Source organism: Delphinus delphis, chromosome 19 (genome assembly GCF_949987515.2).
Source record: "Delphinus delphis chromosome 19, mDelDel1.2, whole genome shotgun sequence".
In the NCBI taxonomy this organism is placed as follows: domain Eukaryota; kingdom Metazoa; phylum Chordata; class Mammalia; order Artiodactyla; family Delphinidae; genus Delphinus; species Delphinus delphis.
In genome coordinates, this window is record NC_082701.1 from 43,967,579 (window position 1) to 43,987,001 (window position 19,423).

Genomic DNA, 19,423 nt, shown 5'->3' on the forward strand with positions numbered 1-19,423 from the left:
AAAATGGAGATGATGATACCTAGCTCAGCAGGGCAGCTGTGAGGACTAAGAAAGAATGTGTGAAGTGCTAAGTCCAGTGCCTGGGACCTCATCAGGCCTCAGGAAATGTTAGCAGCTGCTATTACACTCACACACAGCCACCCCATCCACTGTGCCTTCTAGTCTTTTCTGGCACGTGGGAGAAAGGCCACAAGTCAATCTGGGTGTCTCCACTTGAACACTGCACCTCTCTCTCCCCTTTTTGCCGGCTGGGCCTTGGTCTCTGACAGTACCTCCACGTGAGTCAAGTGTATCTCCCCCAGGATGGGCCCCCCACTCACCTGGTCCCACACACACACAGCCCTGACGAAGAGAGCTGACTAGTCGCTTCCCCCAGCCCCATTGCCTCTTTTGTTCTGGACTGATCTCCCTGTGTTTCTTCACTAGGGCTTCACCTCAGAGCTTTGCCTGTCAGCTCTGGGAAAGCAAAGCTTTCCCCCTTCCTTTCCTCTGCTTGGGGCTCAGCAGAGAAGTCAGAAAAGGCCACTGCTGCCCAAACTTGGAGAGCTTCCCGCCTTGCTTTCCTTCATTCAAGATCCCTTTGGCTGTTTGTTGGCAAGAGTTGGGGGAAGGGGCTGGCCTTCTGACAGGAATTCAGCACAAAAGGCCTAGAAGGGCCTAGCAGGAGCAGGGCCACACCAGCTGGGAAGGTTCATCATGTTCCTTTTGATGCCACCAGCACCTGCCCCAGGGCCACTTAGAGTAGGGAAAGGCCAGGCAAGGCAGCACAGAGTGGGTTAAAAGGTTCAATTTATTAGTGGTATCACTGCACACAGTGCCTATCACCAAGTGGATTTTGCACAGACCTGTCTCCCAGTAGACAGGAAGCCGCCTTCCCACCCAGAGGTGCTCTTCTCCTGCCCTGGACCTAAGATGTTACAGAGAAACGGGCTGTGCCCCTTCCCTGCCCTCCCACCTGCCTTCTCTGGGCTTCCTCTTGAAAGACGGATTGCCCTTCAGAAACACCTGCAGCTCCTTAGCCCCTTGGCTCCAGTTATGCCCAGACGCTGCCCCCCCCCCCCGAAATAGCCAGGTTGGAGGGAGAGAGAAGCAGGGGGTCAGCTACAGGTTTGATCGTATTTATTCTTCGCCCTGGTCGCCCTGGCCTCAACTGAGATTGGGGTTTGATGCTGGGGGATATTTCCTCATGTTGACCTTCTTGACTGGTGAGGTCTTCATCCTGGGCTTCATGGCCTGGACCCCGTTCTTCTCTCTCTTCCTGGGTGATAAAGACTCCACAATATCCTTACTGGAGGGTTCCTCCCGCCCAGGGTCATTGTAACTGTCCAGATCTCGCCAGCTGTCTGGGCTGGACTCTGACATCCTGGCCAACTCTCTTGGGCTTAACGATTGGCTTAAGTCTGAAGGTGATTCTGATTTAACTGGGCTTTTCTTCTTAGTCAACTTGCCCTTCTTGACTTTTTTCTTCACCTTTGCTTTTTCATCCGTCTCCTCCTCCTTGTCTTTCTCTTTTCCCTTTTTCTTCTTTATCTTCTTGATCATCTTATTGCCCTGGGACTTCCCTGTGGGGCTTTCGGAACGCCAGATGGTGATGGGAGTTGCTAAGTCAGGGGTACCTGTGACCATGCCCATACCTGTGTTGGTGAGGAGGGCAGGGGGCCCCACCTGGGTCGGGATGGGAGGCTTGCTTTCTTCCTCCTCCTCCTCCTCCTCCTCCTCCTCCTCCTCCTTCTCTTCCTCTTCTTGGTTTAGGTCATCTGCCCCGCACTCATGGTGGATGGGATGGTGGATCACTGCCACAGAGACAGGCCTGTAGCTTTTGCACCCGGGGGAGAGGAGAACAGGGAAAGATGGTTGACGGAGTGTGGGGGCCAGTGACCCCCATCGGCCCGCCGGCACTCACCAGCCACACCAGAACCGCTCCACACACTCTCCCTCTGGGATGAGCTCAAAGCATGGGCACTGGATGATGTTGAAACAGGCCGAGTCCACATCTTGGGAGCAGGTTAGGTCCACATCTCCGGAACTGCTATATGTCTTCTCTGAGCAGTCCTTCAGCCTGCCACACAGGGGACTCAGGCTGGCTCCCCTGCCTCCACGACTCCCCAGGGGCCCAGAGCAAGAAGCCTGAGGGACAGCAGGCTTGCACTGGGTTCAGCCCAGTCTGCCAAAAGACCTGCCAATACTCCCACTCCAGGTCCTCACCGACCACCTGTCCTGGGACCAGGCTGGGAAGGGAGTGTGGCAGGGAGGAAGAAGAGGAAGAAGAAAATGAGAGTGGAACAGTTTTGTATTCTACTCCCTACAAGCCATTTTGAGCTTCTGCTCTCACCTGACTCTGGGCTGTGACGGAGCACCAGCTCAGCACGTGAGTCTCCCCCAGCTCTCGTGGGGAGATGAATGCTATTTATTCAGTTTGGGACAGGAGAGAGGAGGGAAGGTATTTCTGACCGATACCAACAGCTTGGGTGGCTATCAAAGCAGGATCACAAGGGACGTAGGGGAGCAGTGCTAACCTGCCCAGCCCCACCTGGCTGCCCCTACCCCCTGCTGCCACGCTTCCTGCCCGTCATTTGAATAAACAGTGTTTCTACAGAGCACTTGGCAAAGCCTCTCTCCAAGTCTCCAGCTCTTGAGGGGGAGCTTTCAAAGCAGTGTTTGGAGCTCTGAGGGCTCCCTTGACTCCCTCTTCCAGGCCATCAGAGAGGCAGGGACTTAGAGAGGAGCAGGTGGCTTCTGTACCATGTTGCCTAGGGTCACATCCCTGTTCCACTTCCCAGCCCTGTGACCTTGAGCGAGTTCCTGTTGTCTCTAAGCCAGCTTTCTTATCTGTAAAATGGAGATGATGATACCTAGCTCAGCAGGGCAGCTGTGAGGACTAAGAAAGAATGTGTGAAGTGCTAAGTCCAGTGCCTGGGACCTCATCAGGCCTCAGGAAATGTTAGCAGCTGCTATTACACTCACACACAGCCACCCCATCCACTGTGCCTTCTAGTCTTTTCTGGCACGTGGGAGAAAGGCCACAAGTCAATCTGGGTGTCTCCACTTGAACACTGCACCTCTCTCTCCCCTTTTTGCCGGCTGGGCCTTGGTCTCTGACAGTACCTCCACGTGAGTCAAGTGTATCTCCCCCAGGATGGGCCCCCCACTCACCTGGTCCCACACACACACAGCCCTGACGAAGAGAGCTGACTAGTCGCTTCCCCCAGCCCCATTGCCTCTTTTGTTCTGGACTGATCTCCCTGTGTTTCTTCACTAGGGCTTCACCTCAGAGCTTTGCCTGTCAGCTCTGGGAAAGCAAAGCTTTCCCCCTTCCTTTCCTCTGCTTGGGGCTCAGCAGAGAAGTCAGAAAAGGCCACTGCTGCCCAAACTTGGAGAGCTTCCCGCCTTGCTTTCCTTCATTCAAGATCCCTTTGGCTGTTTGTTGGCAAGAGTTGGGGGAAGGGGCTGGCCTTCTGACAGGAATTCAGCACAAAAGGCCTAGAAGGGCCTAGCAGGAGCAGGGCCACACCAGCTGGGAAGGTTCATCATGTTCCTTTTGATGCCACCAGCACCTGCCCCAGGGCCACTTAGAGTAGGGAAAGGCCAGGCAAGGCAGCACAGAGTGGGTTAAAAGGTTCAATTTATTAGTGGTATCACTGCACACAGTGCCTATCACCAAGTGGATTTTGCACAGACCTGTCTCCCAGTAGACAGGAAGCCGCCTTCCCACCCAGAGGTGCTCTTCTCCTGCCCTGGACCTAAGATGTTACAGAGAAACGGGCTGTGCCCCTTCCCTGCCCTCCCACCTGCCTTCTCTGGGCTTCCTCTTGAAAGACGGATTGCCCTTCAGAAACACCTGCAGCTCCTTAGCCCCTTGGCTCCAGTTATGCCCAGACGCTGCCCCCACCCCCCGAAATAGCCAGGTTGGAGGGAGAGAGAAGCAGGGGGTCAGCTACAGGTTTGATCGTATTTATTCTTCGCCCTGGTCGCCCTGGCCTCAACTGAGATTGGGGTTTGATGCTGGGGGATATTTCCTCATGTTGACCTTCTTGACTGGTGAGGTCTTCATCCTGGGCTTCATGGCCTGGACCCCGTTCTTCTCTCTCTTCCTGGGTGATAAAGACTCCACAATATCCTTACTGGAGGGTTCCTCCCGCCCAGGGTCATTGTAACTGTCCAGATCTCGCCAGCTGTCTGGGCTGGACTCTGACATCCTGGCCAACTCTCTTGGGCTTAACGATTGGCTTAAGTCTGAAGGTGATTCTGATTTAACTGGGCTTTTCTTCTTAGTCAACTTGCCCTTCTTGACTTTTTTCTTCACCTTTGCTTTTTCATCCGTCTCCTCCTCCTTGTCTTTCTCTTTTCCCTTTTTCTTCTTTATCTTCTTGATCATCTTATTGCCCTGGGACTTCCCTGTGGGGCTTTCGGAACGCCAGATGGTGATGGGAGTTGCTAAGTCAGGGGTACCTGTGACCATGCCCATACCTGTGTTGGTGAGGAGGGCAGGGGGCCCCACCTGGGTCGGGATGGGAGGCTTGCTTTCTTCCTCCTCCTCCTCCTCCTCCTCCTCCTCCTCCTCCTTCTCTTCCTCTTCTTGGTTTAGGTCATCTGCCCCGCACTCATGGTGGATGGGATGGTGGATCACTGCCACAGAGACAGGCCTGTAGCTTTTGCACCCGGGGGAGAGGAGAACAGGGAAAGATGGTTGACGGAGTGTGGGGGCCAGTGACCCCCATCGGCCCGCCGGCACTCACCAGCCACACCAGAACCGCTCCACACACTCTCCCTCTGGGATGAGCTCAAAGCATGGGCACTGGATGATGTTGAAACAGGCCGAGTCCACATCTTGGGAGCAGGTTAGGTCCACATCTCCGGAACTGCTATATGTCTTCTCTGAGCAGTCCTTCAGCCTGCCACACAGGGGACTCAGGCTGGCTCCCCTGCCTCCACGACTCCCCAGGGGCCCAGAGCAAGAAGCCTGAGGGACAGCAGGCTTGCACTGGGTTCAGCCCAGTCTGCCAAAAGACCTCCCCGTGGCTCCTGGAACACAAGCCAGGTTTACAGAAGCTGGGCCTGGGCTGGCAGCACCAGGTCAGAGCTGAAGCAGGGAACCACAGTGAAAATTTTGGATCTGGCTCTACCCAGGAGTCTCTCCTGGGCTGTGGGTCTCCCAAGGAGGAGGGCCCTTACCTAGAATCACAGTCACAGTGGCTGATACAGTGCAGGTGCACGTCGTGGTGGCCATAGTCAGAGGTGAAGGGATGGATGATGTGCCCGGTGCACTTTCTGTGTTTCCAGCAGCACCTGTCAGTGTCCTTGAATTCACCTGACAGGGTAGGAGTCTGGGGTAAGAGTGGGTCGTTCTGCGCAGCAGCAGCAACATACCTGGATCTCCCTTCCCACAGCTCAATATAAAGGCTTCACCAGGTTCACCTGCTGCCACCATCGTCCCTCCCTCCCCCAGAGCTGTTTCTTTTTTTTTTCTTTTTTTTTTTTTTTTTGGCCGCACCATGCAGCTTGTGGGAGCTCAGTTCCCCCAACAAGGGATTGAACCTGGGCCCCGACAGTGAAAGTGCCAAGTCCTAACCATTGGACCGCCAGGATTCCCCCCACAGCTGCTTCTACTGCTGAGTAGTAACAACTCAGCCCAGCGCTCTCCTCTCCCCAGTCCACTGCGTGTGACTCTGCCTGCCCCTCGCAGACTCCCAGGACAGTGTCTCACCAAGTCCCCCTTGCTGTCCTGTGACACCTGCCTCTTCCCCTCCCCTGCCTTCTGTGGGAGCCTACCTTCCTTCCCAGGGCCCTCTGCTGACTCCTGCCTGCCCCTCACCCTGTGCTCGGAGTTGTCAGCTACCCCACTGCACAGAGTACCTTGGTAAGGGAGGGCCCTCTTGCCATGGCAGACGGGAGCACCACTTCAGAGTCCCCAGCAGTTAAACCTGGCGGCAGCAGCATCCTCAGTTCCTACGCCTGCCCCACACAGGCCCAGGAGGCCAGTGTCCGACCGCTCACAGCCTCTGAAGCCACTCCATCCCCAGGGCCTGCTGCAGCATGACAGCTCAAGCCTGGAGGGGAGCTAGGCCTGAGCCTCCAGTGCGTCATGTTCCTTGGCTGCTCCCGCTGACTCTTCCCTTTCCCTCCTTCTCTCTTCTCCCTCTGACACCTTTCTCACTCTCACTTCTCTCCCCTTTCCCAAGCTCACTCTTGATTCTTTCCCTTCTCTTTACTCATCAAGTTCCCATTCCCCATCCATTCTCTCTCCCCAGTCTTAGAGCCACAGACTCAAACAGTCCACCCCTTGTAGGCGACACAGATACCGTGTCCCAGGGCACAGGGGAGAAGCTGCTGGGGAGAGGCCTGGGGATTAGGGGAAAGGCCTGAAGAAAGGTTCCTACCTCTTTTGCTCAGCTGAATGCAAGCCCTGTGCACACACTGGTGTCTCCCAGCCTCCACCCTCACTGCCTCACCTCTGACCCTGCCTAAGGCCCCAGTCTACCAATGGCTCTCCCCTTGGGCCACCATCTAAAACAAGCCCAGGAAGTGATTCCCTGTGCCGAGAGGACAAGGCACCTTCCTGGAGGTTCCCCCTGAACTCCAGCTCCGCCCGCTCCCAGAGGAGGAAGGGGGCTCTGGAGAAAGGGGGCGGGCACTCCCAAGTTCCAGGCCAGCCCAGCTTGGGGTGCTATGGCTGGCTAACTCCCTCCAAACAGGCCAGGAGGACTGTGCCTTTATCCAGCCACTACAAGGGGTGGAACTGGGGCAAGACCTCATACTGGCCACCAGCTAGTAGCTAATCAGGCTGGGGGTGTGTTACTCCAAGTGGCCTTAAAGTTCTTGAGAGATGAGACAGCAGCTTGGTCTGAGCCTTCCCTACATTCTTCCTCCCCTTCCCTCCCCCGCCACCAGGCTCTGGGGGGCCTGGGTCCCCCATACACCCCAGATCCACTTAGTGGCCTCCCTTTCTGCTTCCTTTCCTCCCATGCCCTTTCTCCATCTCAGGGAAATAAGAGGCAGGGGGAGTAAGAGTCCTGCACCACCACCTCGGGCTTTCTCCAGCACGGCTGAACTGGAGCAAAGGGCAGCAGGGTGGCAACTGCTCTGAACTTGTAGTCAGGCCTGGGTCCAAGTCTAGCTGGGTGACCTAGGGCAAGTTACTTTACTTCTCTGAGCCTTCATTTCCTTACTCACAAAATGGGGATGACGGTAATACCTATTTTGCAGGGTTGTTGGGAGGACTCAGTTTACATGTGTCAAAGATATTGGTGCACCATACATAAAGTGCCATACAAAGGAAAGGGGTGATTGTGGCTTCCAGGAAGGGGTGGCCCTCTCTGTCTGGCACAAGGAGGGGTCTCAGGGTAGGGCAGCTGGGTGACCCCTTCAGGACCAAACACTTCCCTCCCTCCTGCCTACCACCAGGTGAGGGGTGGTGGGGACCCCTGGGGCCAGAGATCCCCCAGACAGACCCACCTTCAGAGGAGAAGGTAGATGCGTCAGTGCTGGACGCTACACCAGCCAGCAGATGTCCTCTCTCCCAGCTGGGTAACCTGTTTATATCTGAGAGAGTACAGAGAGGTAACAGCAGCCCCCCTCCCCATACCATTCATTCAAAAAACATTTCCTGAGAAGCTCCAGGTGCAGTCCCCAGAAGATGCAGAGATTAAAAGAACGACACAACAGTCCCTGCTGTCAAGGGGCTGGGGGAGGGCATGAGGAGGGGAGAGGCAGGAGAGGTCTGTGGAACAGTGCATGACAGTAGTGTGCGGCAGACACTGATAGGGAGGGAAATGGTGGGGACAAAGGCCTGTGGGAGGACAGAACAAGGACACCTACTGAGATGGGGATGGGGTGACCTTCTTGGAAGAAGCATAATAGGAGCTGAATCTGGAGTCATGAATAGGAGTGAGCCAGAGTCTAGGCAAGAAGGGACGGTTCCAGGAATTGTCCCAGGGTGTTCCCAAAGACAACTCCAACCGGCAGCAGCTCCATCAGCAACCACAGGGTAGACTCTGCCGCTTCCTTTTTCTGCCACTTAGCTTTGTCCTTTGGGGTACTGGAGCTGAATCCTGCTTAAGGAAGGTAGCTGACTGCTTGGGGACTTCAGCTGGGCTTTCAGTGGCACTCGGTCATCCTTCTACTGGTCCCTGGTGAGCTCCTTCTGTTTTCCACAGCACAGGAAGTACTCAAAATTAATGGAATGAATGAATGAAACTCCAAGCACTTTCCTGGAAACTCCTACCCTGCTTCTGTTCCTCTCAGCACAAAATTTCACCAGCATTATCTATGGCTGTCCCCACCCTCATCAACTTCCAGCCTGGGGAAATGGCCCTCCTTCCTCCTGCCCAAGCACCTGAACTCTAGGTCCCAGCCAGAATTCTCGCCTTCTGCCTCTTTAGTGTTTGGGGTTTTTTTCCTCCCTACAGGTTATGAACATCTTCAAACAAAACACTCTATGAACTCTGTTTCTCACTCTGCCACTGCATATCCCACCCCTCTTCCTTTTCAATCCAAGTTTATTCACTCCCTCATTTAACGGATGTATTAGCTTTACTAGGCACCAGTGAAGGAAGCCTAGTCCCTACTTTAGTGAGCTCAGAGTCTCTACCTCTCTCTTCTACTCCAGCCACCTACAGCATGGCAGCCATCCCAGCCCCTCTAGCAGAATAGCCCAGGCAAAGGCCACCAGTGATCTAATAGCCAAACCCAGTGGCCTTCTTTTAGTCTCATCTCATTTGACCCTGTTGACCAATCTCTTTCTTCTGCAAACTGTTCCTTTGGCTCCCATGACAGACGCCTCTCATCTCTCTTCCTTCCCAGCTTTTTAGTTCTTTCCTAACTCCTTTGCTGTCCCCTGTTTCTCTGCTGTACCCCTTAAATTGGTGATTACCAAGGTTCTGTCTTTGGTCTCCTTCTCAGAAGAAGCTACAGGCTTGTCTTGGATAATGTTATCCACTTCCATGGTTTCAACATCCACTAATAAAATGACATAAATCTGGGTCTCCAATTCAGACTGCTTTCCTGAGCATGTAGCCAATGTCCTCTTGGACATTCCCAAAACATCAAACCAGCATGTCCCATATGAACCCACCATCTTCTCCCTACCCTTCATGAACCACCTCCTCTTGTATCTTCCATTTCAGAGAGCAACAGACACCTCAGCTAGAAATCTAGGGATCATTCCTTCCCTCACTTCTCACCAACCTGATGACCAAGTCTTGCCATGCCTACCTGCCCCCATATCTGCCTCTGTCTTGGTTTAGACCTTCATTATCTCTGACCAAGACAGCTGGAGTAACCTTCTGCCTGGCCTCCTTGACTTCTGTCTCACTACCCATATCCAGCCCTCACAATGCAGCCAAACCGGTTCAGCACATTCCTCCTCTTTAATAGCATTCCACTGCCTTCAGGATGAGGTAAGAACTCCTTATCAGGACAGAACTGGTCCCCAGGACCCAGGCCCTTGTTCTTCAGTTATAAGTTCCTCTTGTCCATCCATCCCTCTTCCCACCCCTCCCTTTTCCATTCCTTCTCTCCTGTCTCCCACTCCCCAGGAACACCTGCTCATCTTGGAAAGAACAATGCTATCCAAGTAGAATGGGTCACACTTCTCTTTTGCCCCTTTACCCTACGCCAATGTACTTCATGTGTTTATAGCAACTTGAGAAAAAGGCCTATATTTAATCCACCTCTGTATCTATAGATCCTGGAACATGGAAAGTGCTCAGTAAATGTTGGTTGATTGAATGAACACATGAGTAGAAGAGAATAAAGCCCCTACTGGAGCCACAAAGAAGCTATGGCATTGGAGATTCTGCTCAGGGTTCAAACCTGGGGACTTTTCTAGGGAAGGAGAATTGACCTTGGATGAGCATCTTCCTAATATCAGGCACTGTGCTGGGCTTTATTTCGGGGCGGGGGGGGGGTGCTTTTAAAATATGCCTTTGATTTTAAATCCTCACCAAAGCCCATTTTATGGATGGGGACAGAGACTTACAGTAAGTAACCTGTCCAAAGACACAAGTTAACAGATGACAGAGGTAGGATTCAAATCCTGTTTTCCTGGCTCCATAGTCTATGCTCTTTCAGCCTGTCTACTTATGGTCCTATCCAAAACCTGCCCTGCCAGCTATCACTTACCATTACGCCGGCTTTTCAACTCTAATATAGCCAATTCCTCACCCTCTGGTTTTACTCAGTCCTGACTCCACAGCCTCCCATATCCAGCCTGGACCCTAAGGTCAGGCCAGAGGAGTGCGAGCCAGAGTCAGGATTCAAACTCTGCTTGCTCTCTCCAGTCACCATGGAAGAGGCTTATATGCAGGGTCCACTGACTAACTCCCCTGACACCCCCAAGAAGCCCTGACAATTACAGTTCTGCCAAGGGGAGGGATTTAATAACTCTCCTCAGATCTTCAGTCGGAGTTTCCGACTGAAGCAGAGTCCAGAGCTCCTCAGCAGAAGTGATTGAAGTTGGACACAGGGGCGACTTCATAATGAATGAGAGTGATAGCTTAAAAGGAAGAGGGAGGCTTGTGGTCTCTTTCTCAGTAGGGCATTATTCTGGGCGCAGGGGCCTAACTCAAAACTCACAGGTGATGCTCATTTGTACAGAATCCTCCCTGTCTGGAGAGCTGAGGCGCTCCCCCCGACCTTGCGGCACAAGGGGTAGGGTTTCAGGTGGGGTACCCGGGCAGCAGAACTGGGGAAGGAGGGAGAGAGGGAGGAAGGAAGGGAGTAACCAAGGAAGGGAAGGAGGAAAGAGGACGGAGCAAGGCAGGGAAGCTCCCGTTTCCTTGGAAATGCCTCCCTGGCCCCGCCCACATCTGGAGGCGATTGTGATGTCACCCGTGGAACTTCCAGCCTTTTTCCTGCCCCAGAGTCAATGAAACCTCCCGCCCCAGCCCCGGCGACTAGTTGGCCGCTGGACCATGGGCTCCAGCCAAGCCCCGCACTTCTTGGGCAGCGGCTTGGGCCCCCGGTGCGGCACAGCAATGCCTTCCAGCCTTACAACCAGAGGCCTCAGCTCTGGCTTCAACCGGACCACCCCAACTGAACGCGCAGGCGGTTCTCTAGGTCCTCAGAACCCCAGTCCTCAATCATTGGTCCATGTCTCGACGTGAGCCCACCCCCAGATCCTAACTCCGCCCCAGCCAGTCCTTGACCCCGCCTCCTTCGTCGGGCTCTCTCAGGTTCCACATCCACCTTGGGTTCTCAAGCCAGCCCCCATGCCACGCCCCCAGCTGGAAGCCCTCCCCTAATCTGCTGCCACGTCCCCTCCTTACCGGTGCTGCTGTCGTCCCATCAGGTGGCATCGTCCTCAGTTTTTTCCTTAGTCCACCTTTCAGTCCTCAGTGTCGTCCTAACCGACATATCTCTCAGCCTAGTTCTTCGTCTCTACAAGACTCTTCCTCGCAGAAGTCCAACCCTGAACCTCAGCTTGGCCGAGTCCAACGTAAACCCCAATCTCAGCTTCGCCCCAGTCCAGCCCTTAACTCCGCCTCGTGCTTGCCCAGTCTCCCGCCTCCCTCCGCTCTAGGCTGCGTTGTCTTAGCCCAAGTCTGAGCTTCCGCTGCGCTCTTCATCCGGGTCCTCCCAGTTCATTCCGGGCCTCTCCCTCTTTGTTCCACTTTAACCTTAGCACCTCCCCGTTATCTCAGGTCTAAACTTTAGCTCGGCCGCTGAGGCCCAGCCCTCAATCCCATCCCTAGTTCCTCTCCAGATCTGCTCCAGGTTTACTCCTACCCCCAGACCCTAGCCCCGCCCCTAACCCCGTTCTTAGCCCCGCCCCAGCCATTCTCGCAAACTCCGGGCCCCTCCCAATCCTTCGGAACCCAGCAGCTGCCCTTAGCCCCGCCCCCAATCTACACTCGGGCCCCTGCCCGCTTGCCTAGGGAGCTACTCCCACTAAACTCCAACCAGCCATCCTGGCTCTTCCAAGGTTCCTCCTTCCCTGGCGGGAGGCCGGGCTCGCTCTCGCTCTCTCCCCGTCCGCAGGCCCCTCCACTGGAGCCCAGCTAATGAAGACGTGATGTCGGCTCGCAGCCCCCCCCGTGCGGCGCCCACCCACAGCGCCCCCTCCTAGCCCCCATGGGGCACCCTGTATTGAGACAATACTGCCCAATATAGACGTCAACATAGAGCCAAAGAATCGTGGTCACTCTTCCCCCAAATATTTAGTATAATAGTTAAGGTTTTTGAGCTCTTCCTGTGCGTTAGTGCTTTATTTCACTCTTGCAACCTCATGTCGTATCTCCATAGGCTTGCCCCATGCGCGGAGCAGGGCAAGCTGCACGCATAGTCACCTACTACACACGCCCCTCACAGCGCACAGCCCTCTCACCCTTAAGTATAGTATACACACTGCACATGCATGTATCACACTCATAGCGCAGGTAAAAAAATCTACTCACCACACACGGACCAATGCAACACACACACATGCACACGCCCCTCACATACACCACCCAGAACACAGACCCATACTCCTGCTGCCCACACTCCACACAACACAAACACTCCACAGTACTATGGTGCAGGACACACACACACACACGCACACACACACACACGCACACATATACACTCTGTGTAAGGCAAGAGTTGGGGATCACAGTCCTGTAAGGGAACAGAGATGGAAAAACAATTCCAGGAGAGTATGAAAAAAGTGTTACAGCCACATCACTAACTTTCCACACATCACACCTCTCAATTTCTCTTGGTACCAGGCTCCAAAGCCAGGATATGCCTCAAAGGATGGAGAGAAGGGAAAAGGATGTTGCTTAAACTTTGTTTTCTCCAGAGCCATCAAGGGCCTCTCCTGTTGCTGCTCTGCATGATCTCAACCTCCACCTTCCTCAAGACCCAGCAGCCGGAGTGCAGGATCACCACCCAGACCCACTGTAGCTTTAGAGAACTCTAAGAACAGCAAGGAGGACTTCCCTGATGGCGCAGTGGTTCAGAATCCGCATGCTAATGCAAGGGACACAGGTTCGAGCCCTAGTCTGAGAAGATCCCACATGCCGCAGAGCAACTAAGCCCGTGTGCCACAACTACTGAGCCTGCGCTCTAGAGCCCGTGAGCCATAACTACTGAGCCCATGTGCCACAACTACTGAGCCCATGTGCCACAACTACTGAAGCCCACGTGCCTAGAGCCCATGCTCCACAACAAGAGAAGCCCCACTCACCGCAACTGGAGAAAGCCCGTGTGCAGCAACAAAGACACACACAGCCAAAAATAAAAATAAATAAAATAGTTTTAAAAAAATAAATAAGAACAGCAGGGGAGGGGAAGCCAGGAGAAGGGGGAGAGTGCAGAAAAGCCAACTCTTCCAGAATAGAGTAGTGGGTAAGAATGGAAGCAAAAGATCGGGATTGACATATATACACTACTATGTACAAAACAGATAACTAATGAGAACCTACTGTATAGCACAGAGAACTCTACTCAAGTGCTCTGTGGTGACCTAAATGGGAAGGAAATCCAAAACAGAGGGGATATATGTATATGTATGGCTGATTCACTTTGCTGTATAGCAGAAACTGACACAGCAGTGTAAAGCAACTATACTCCAATTTAAATTAAAAAAAAAAATGGAAGCAAAGGAAGAATATCTGCTGACTGGGAATGAGGATCTGTGTTCTAATCTTGACCCTCCATGACCTCCCAGGATGACACCAGGCCACATGTGTCCCTCCATTGTTGGTCCAGATATCTGAGGCACTTCTAGCCAATCTCTGAGCCAGGTTCTCGGTCACTCTTCATCCAAACTGTTATAATAGTTAAGGTTTTTGAGCTCTTCCTGTGTATATTAGTGATTTATTTCATCCATGAAACCTCATTTTACAGATGAGGCAACTGGGAGTTCCCTGGTGGCCTGGTGGTTAGGATTCTGGGCTTTCACTGCCATCGCTCAGGTTCCATCCCTGGTCAGGGAACTGAAATCCCATAAGCTGCATGGCATGCCCCCCCGAAAATAATAATAGAGATGAGGAAACTAAGTCACAGAGGATAAGTGATTTGTCTGAGTGTCCCAGGATGGACAGCAAGGATTCAAATGCAGATCCTCCTGACTTGGAGCACGTGTTTTTTTTTGAAGAGGGAAAAATGTATGTCTTTTTTTTTTGGCTGCATTGGGTCTTAGTTGCAGCACGCGGGATCTTCGTTGAGGCATGCGGGATCTTTTGTTCTGGCACGCGGGCTTGTCTCTGGTTGTGGTGTGCGGGTTTTTCTCTAGTTGTGGCTCTCAGGCTCCAGGGCCTGTGGGCTCGGTAGTTTGTGGCACGCGGGCTCTAGTTGAGTCGCGTGAGCCCAGTAGTTGTGGCGCGCGGGCTTAGTTGCCCCACAACATGTGGGATCTTAGTTCCCTGACCGGGGATCGAACCCGCGTCCCCTGCATTGTAAGGTGGATTCTTTATCACTGGACCACCAGGGAAGTCCCCGTATATCTTATTTTTTATCCAATTTAGTTTTTTAATTGTTTTAAAATATAAGAATACGCTACTGATAATTTTGTTAACTAATATAGTTAGATGTTATCAGATAGCACATCTTCTGAGTAAGAGCCCTGCCTTTACCTTCCTGGGCCTTCTGGTCAACCCAAAAAGCACCCAAAACTCATTCACTTCTCACTGTGTTCCCCTCAGAGAAGTATTTTTTAAAGGACAGGCAGGAGGAAGGTGAAAAAAAATAAAAATATTATCCAATGGTGGACTTGGGTATAAGCACAAAGTAGCAGGAGACATTTGGGGGGAAGGAACCGAAGGAAAAGAGCTCTCAAAGATCTCAAAAATTATTCAGATGTCATCCAGTAAGGGTTCGGTGCATCCCCCAAACGTGGTCCCTGAGCTCCTAGCCTGCCTGAGGCCTGCCCAGAGGCCAGGAATGGCCAGAATCCCAGAAGGCTCCAGTCCCAAGATCACCATACAGCCCTGCCCATTCCACATCCCTGATCCCCCACAAAGGACTCCAGCACCTAACCTGCTAATAACAGATATTTTAATGCATAAGGCATAGTGTGAGGCTGGGACCATTAAGCATCCTCAAACCCAGAGGGCCCAGCAGGCTGAGTAAGAGCAGCAGGGCCCACCCACCTCCCTACCACTGGGCAACCTGGAGGACCCTGGAGGAGAGGGGCATCCAGTTTTTGGCACGGTGCCTGGGAGCAGAAAGTGACTAGCATGGTCCCAGCTACACCTCTGGGGATACTGCCACCAAGGGCAGCTCTTTGGTCTGGAAAAACAGTCAGTGCAAATGTCCAGGGGTTGAGCTCTGGGGGAGTAAAGGTGGCACACTGCCCCAGGGCTGGGCAGTCTCTGGACAGTACCCTCACCCGTCACGGGCAACACATGGGCTTCTTCTTGCTGGCAGTTAGGTAGAGGTTGCTGTCATCACTGTTGATGCCTGAAGAAGGGTGAGAAACATGTGAAGCAGGGATTGGAGGGTCCCTGTGCCCTCTGCCACCCTCATCCAGGCGGGCACTCACGGATAACATCCCCAATACGCCGGGACCCCGATTTCTCCAGCTCAGCCAGCACGTTGGCCTCAAAGGTCAGTGCCGTCACACGAAAGAAGAATTCCCGGACATTTTCACCTGACACAGGGAGCAGTTTCAGGCCTGGGGTCAATGAGCACAGCTGGAGTGTAGGAGTGAGAGGCAAGGTAGGCAGGAATGCCACAGCAGAAGGCGGGACGCCTCTGACTCACCAGTGAGAGATGAGACTGCCCAGTACTCGGCCTTCATCTCTTGGGCCACCTTGAGTGCATCTTTCTCCATTAGCATATACTGAGCAGGAGTCTGAGGGAAAGCCAGAGTCAGATGCTGGGGGTGGGGTTTCCCTTGTCAAGGTGGGAACTCCCCCCACTGGCACACTCACACTCAGGTCCTTCTTGGAACCCACGAGGAAGAGAAGCACACTGGAAGGGTCATTCTCCTTGAGTGCATCAGCCAGCCACTGCCTGCCATAGACAGTGGACAGCAAGGGATGAGGGAGCTAGACAGGCTCCCCCCGCTGACACTTATATGCCCAGGGACCCTCTCTCTGGTCCTGGATACATTCTTCTCCTTCCCTTCCATGCTCCTGACCCCTCTCTTTTCTGAACCTTCTCTTCCCAGAGCCCCCATTATAGTTCAGCATGCGCACGTACTTGGTATGTTCCAGGGAGGCCACATCATTCAGGTTGAAAACGATGATGATGGCTGGAAGAGTGGAAGAAAACATGCAGATTGTTGGGGAAGACACTACTGGTTCATTTCCACAATCCCTCCAGCCCTAGACTAGAGGCCAGGTGCTCCCACCTACCTCACTTAACCGTGGCCCTTACCTTGAGCTCCTCGGTAGTAGGTCGATGCAATGCATTTGAACCTCTCCTGTCCAGCGGTGTCCCAGCTGGGAGGAAAGAGGGGGGAACACAGGTATGTGTGGGGCAGGGTGGTGCTGGTGGCTGCGGTGGGAGATAGGTGCTGGGAGAAGGAACGGCAGGAAGGAGTGGAGGAAGAACTCACAGCTGCAGACTGAAGGGGACGCCCAACACCTCAAATCGTTCCATCTCAAAGTCCACTCCGATGGTGGCCTTGTAGTTCTTATCAAAGGTGTCTTTGCAGAACCTGAGGGGGCACCAGATGCTCTGGTCCTGAGCCCAGCCCACCTGGCTAGACCTGGGCCCACTCTGCCCAGCCCAGACCAGCTCAGCTGCAGCACCCTCTTACCTATTAATGAGACAAGTCTTCCCCACTGACAGGTCCCCCACCACAATGACCTTGGAGATCTTAAATCTGCTGGACACAAGAGTGGGCAGGAAAAGTGAGCGCTAGCTCTTTCACTCAGAGGAGTCCCAATGCTCCCTAGTAGGTCCACAAAGGTAGCTGCACCCAGGCTGAGGTTACCATAGACACCAGGCCTGGACAGATATGCTGGGGAGGAGTGTTTTTGTTTTAGTATCAGAGAGACATGATTTTGAATTCCAGCTCTCACTTACTAGCTGTGTGACTTAGGACAAGTTTCTCAGCTTCTCTGAGCCTCAGTTTCAACCTTTGTTAAGTGGGGATTTAACATACATTTTACTGGGTTGTTGTGAAGGTTAAAATGAGATAAATGTCCTATATTCTGAGACATACACACACACACACAAACATACATTCTAACATCTCTGAAATCAGGATACATCTTAAAAGTGGTGGTGTTTTCCATTTAATAATAGACAATAATAGTATACAACACACTGCTTGGGCACACAGTAAATGCTCAATTACTGGTGGCAACTGTTAACAGTGTTACCTTTTTTTACCCACAATAGGACTCATCCCTCTAGGACTGCTCCCTACCCTGGAGCTCAGATAGATGGTGTGTGGGAAGCTGAGCTGGCGACCACGCCCTCATGTTGGACACCTTCTCTCTGTCAGGAATTAAACTGCCACCTTCCTACCCCACCCCATCTCTTAGGACTCGCCTCAACCTAGCTGGAAGAAACAGGAGCACACAGGGGCATGAAAAGCGGGAATAACCATATAGCTGGTAAAAGCTGAAACGGAGCCTCCAGATGTTGGCTCTGTACCCTTGCTTTGACTACAGGTTTCCTGGGACTTCCTTTCTTCGTTCCGGGTGTCTCTAACTCACCCCACGGTGCCTGTCCGGTGCTCCTGGCAGGCGCAGGTGACGCGGGGGTGGAAGTCTTTGTGCACGTGCAAAGCGGCCTCCTTCCTCAGGTACTGAGAGGGAGGGAAGAGAACGAGACTCACCCATTCCTGGCCCTCTTCCCGCAACCAAGCAGCCCGCGGCGGGGGATGGGGAGGAGACCACCCAGAAGCAGCAGGCCTAGCTGGGCGGCAGGGCTGGGCCCAAGCCTGTAACTGGTCTGGTGCCGCCTACTCCCCGCCCACACCCACCGCAGCCAGAAGCCCGACGTGGCCCTGGCGCCTACCTGGGGCAGCTCCGTCAGGACGCGGTCCCTCCGCACCGGCGCCAGAATGTTCATCTTGCCTGCGGCCTTGCGGGGCGCCCTGAGAAGGCGCGGAGGCCTGATCCGCCCCAGCGACCCGGGCCCGTGGAGACCCAACAATCACCCGCGACCGAGGGGTCCCGACTATAACTCGGGGCCACGGGGAGCCTACGGGAGCCCGTGGCCTCGGGGACGCTACAACCACCGCGGGCCACGGGGATGAGACAATCACCCGGGGCCGGGGCGAACCCACAATCACCCGGGCCCGGGGCGTCCCCAGGACGACTCGGGGGCGAGGAGACCCCTCGGCCGCCAAGTTGGGGCGTGGAGTCCCGTCTGGGGGGACCCGAGCCCGCGCTGACCCTACAATAACCCGGGGCCGGATAGTTCCTACAATAACTCGAGGCCGTGAAGACCCGACGACAACTCGGGGTTGAGGCGACCCTACCATAACAGAGAAGCCCGGGGGCGCGGAGCGGCCCCGCCACACGGGGTCAGTGTGGGCAGGGACGGCACAGCACGGCCGGTGGACTGCTGGAGGAGGGGGCGAGGGGCCCAGTGCGCTGCAGGGCCTCGCGTCCCACTCGGCTCTCCCTTCGCAAGCGCTGTAACTTGATCCCCGGAAATTCCTGGAAAAGGGCCGCCCCCCGCCCCTCTCCCGGCAGCTCCAGGCCTCGCAGTCCGCCCCAGCCTCCCCCTCCCCTCCTCCCGCCAGCGCTGCCCCAGGTCAGGCTCCCCCTGCAGACGCCTCACCCGGCTGCGGGCCCGCCCTCACCCTGGTTGGAACCTGCCCAGATCGGGATCCCCCAGGTCTCTCTCCCGGGCACCTCCTGTGCCGGGCGGAGCCTCCATGGGGACCCTTACCCAGTCGAATTGGTGATGGGGAATCGGTGATCGCTGCGCAGCATCTGGCTGCGCCAGGAACCAGCGGGAGGGGAAAGGGGGAGAGAAGGGGCCCTAGGAGAGGCGGCGCTTCCCTCCTCAACTCCAGGCCCAGGACGTGACTCATAGGGTCTGCCCCCACTCGCCCTTCTGCCCTGGGAGGTGGTGGTGGGGAGCGTAGAGGGGGTGCCAGGGTCGGAACGAGGTACCACCAAGGAGAGAGAGGTCCGAAATCTGGTGCGTTTTCCTCCAAGGATGCCGTGTTAGATTGGGGGCCCGGGGCGCCGAAGACCAAGCTGCCTCCCTTGATGGAGGATAAAGGAGGGCTAGGGGACCCAGAATTCCTCCCTTTGGAGAAGTCACCGCTCTGGGACATGGGGACTCTCCTTTGGTATGGGCGTTCTTCGCTCTGACCCCATTGAAATCTACCTCCACTCCCCCAGGACTTTTCCTTTTTGCAGTCTGCAGGCTAGAAGAGGGGGTAGCACACAACAAATCTCACCTTCAAAGGTGATTCCAAGAGAGGAGGGGCAGGACAGAAAGGAGATGTGATATGGGATAAGCACAGTCGTTCAAAGAAGAAAACCCGAGCGTTTACTAAACCTTGCTCTGTGTCAGGAAC

At 54.3% G+C, this 19,423-nt stretch overlaps 3 protein-coding genes across 6 annotated transcripts; all 3 read right to left on the minus strand.

Moving 5' to 3' along the window:
- Nucleotides 1-781: 781 nt before the first annotated feature.
- PROCA1 (protein interacting with cyclin A1) lies at nt 782-2,979 on the minus strand. The gene is made up of 3 exons (XM_059996638.1): nt 2,965-2,979; nt 1,904-2,148; nt 782-1,816 (listed from the first exon to the last, which is right to left on the minus strand). Exons 1-3 carry the CDS (start codon nt 2,977-2,979, stop codon nt 1,147-1,149), a joined length of 930 nt encoding a protein of 309 aa, XP_059852621.1. The 3' UTR covers nt 782-1,146.
- Nucleotides 2,980-3,614: 635 nt separating this feature from the next.
- On the minus strand, nt 3,615-11,698 carry LOC132415120 (protein PROCA1-like). The gene is made up of 6 exons (XM_059998261.1): nt 11,265-11,698; nt 7,816-8,140; nt 7,453-7,539; nt 5,173-5,308; nt 4,737-4,892; nt 3,615-4,649 (listed from the first exon to the last, which is right to left on the minus strand). Exons 2-6 carry the CDS (start codon nt 7,874-7,876, stop codon nt 3,980-3,982), a joined length of 1,110 nt encoding a protein of 369 aa, XP_059854244.1. The 5' UTR covers nt 7,877-8,140; nt 11,265-11,698; the 3' UTR covers nt 3,615-3,979.
- Nucleotides 11,699-15,151: 3,453 nt separating this feature from the next.
- RAB34 (RAB34, member RAS oncogene family) lies at nt 15,152-18,779 on the minus strand. Of its 4 annotated transcripts, none has more exons than XM_059998085.1 (11): nt 18,695-18,779; nt 17,902-18,114; nt 17,598-17,689; nt 16,691-16,759; nt 16,487-16,588; nt 16,306-16,370; nt 16,129-16,180; nt 15,858-15,939; nt 15,688-15,778; nt 15,467-15,598; nt 15,152-15,384 (listed from the first exon to the last, which is right to left on the minus strand). In XM_059998085.1, exons 2-11 carry the CDS (start codon nt 17,953-17,955, stop codon nt 15,317-15,319), a joined length of 807 nt encoding a protein of 268 aa, XP_059854068.1. In that variant the 5' UTR covers nt 17,956-18,114; nt 18,695-18,779; the 3' UTR covers nt 15,152-15,316. The 4 variants fall into 4 exon arrangements, with proteins under 4 accessions (XP_059854068.1, XP_059854069.1, XP_059854070.1 ...); XM_059998086.1 differs by having other exon boundaries at nt 16,691-16,756; nt 18,695-18,778; XM_059998087.1 differs by having other exon boundaries at nt 15,467-15,574; nt 18,695-18,774.
- Nucleotides 18,780-19,423: the final 644 nt, after the last annotated feature.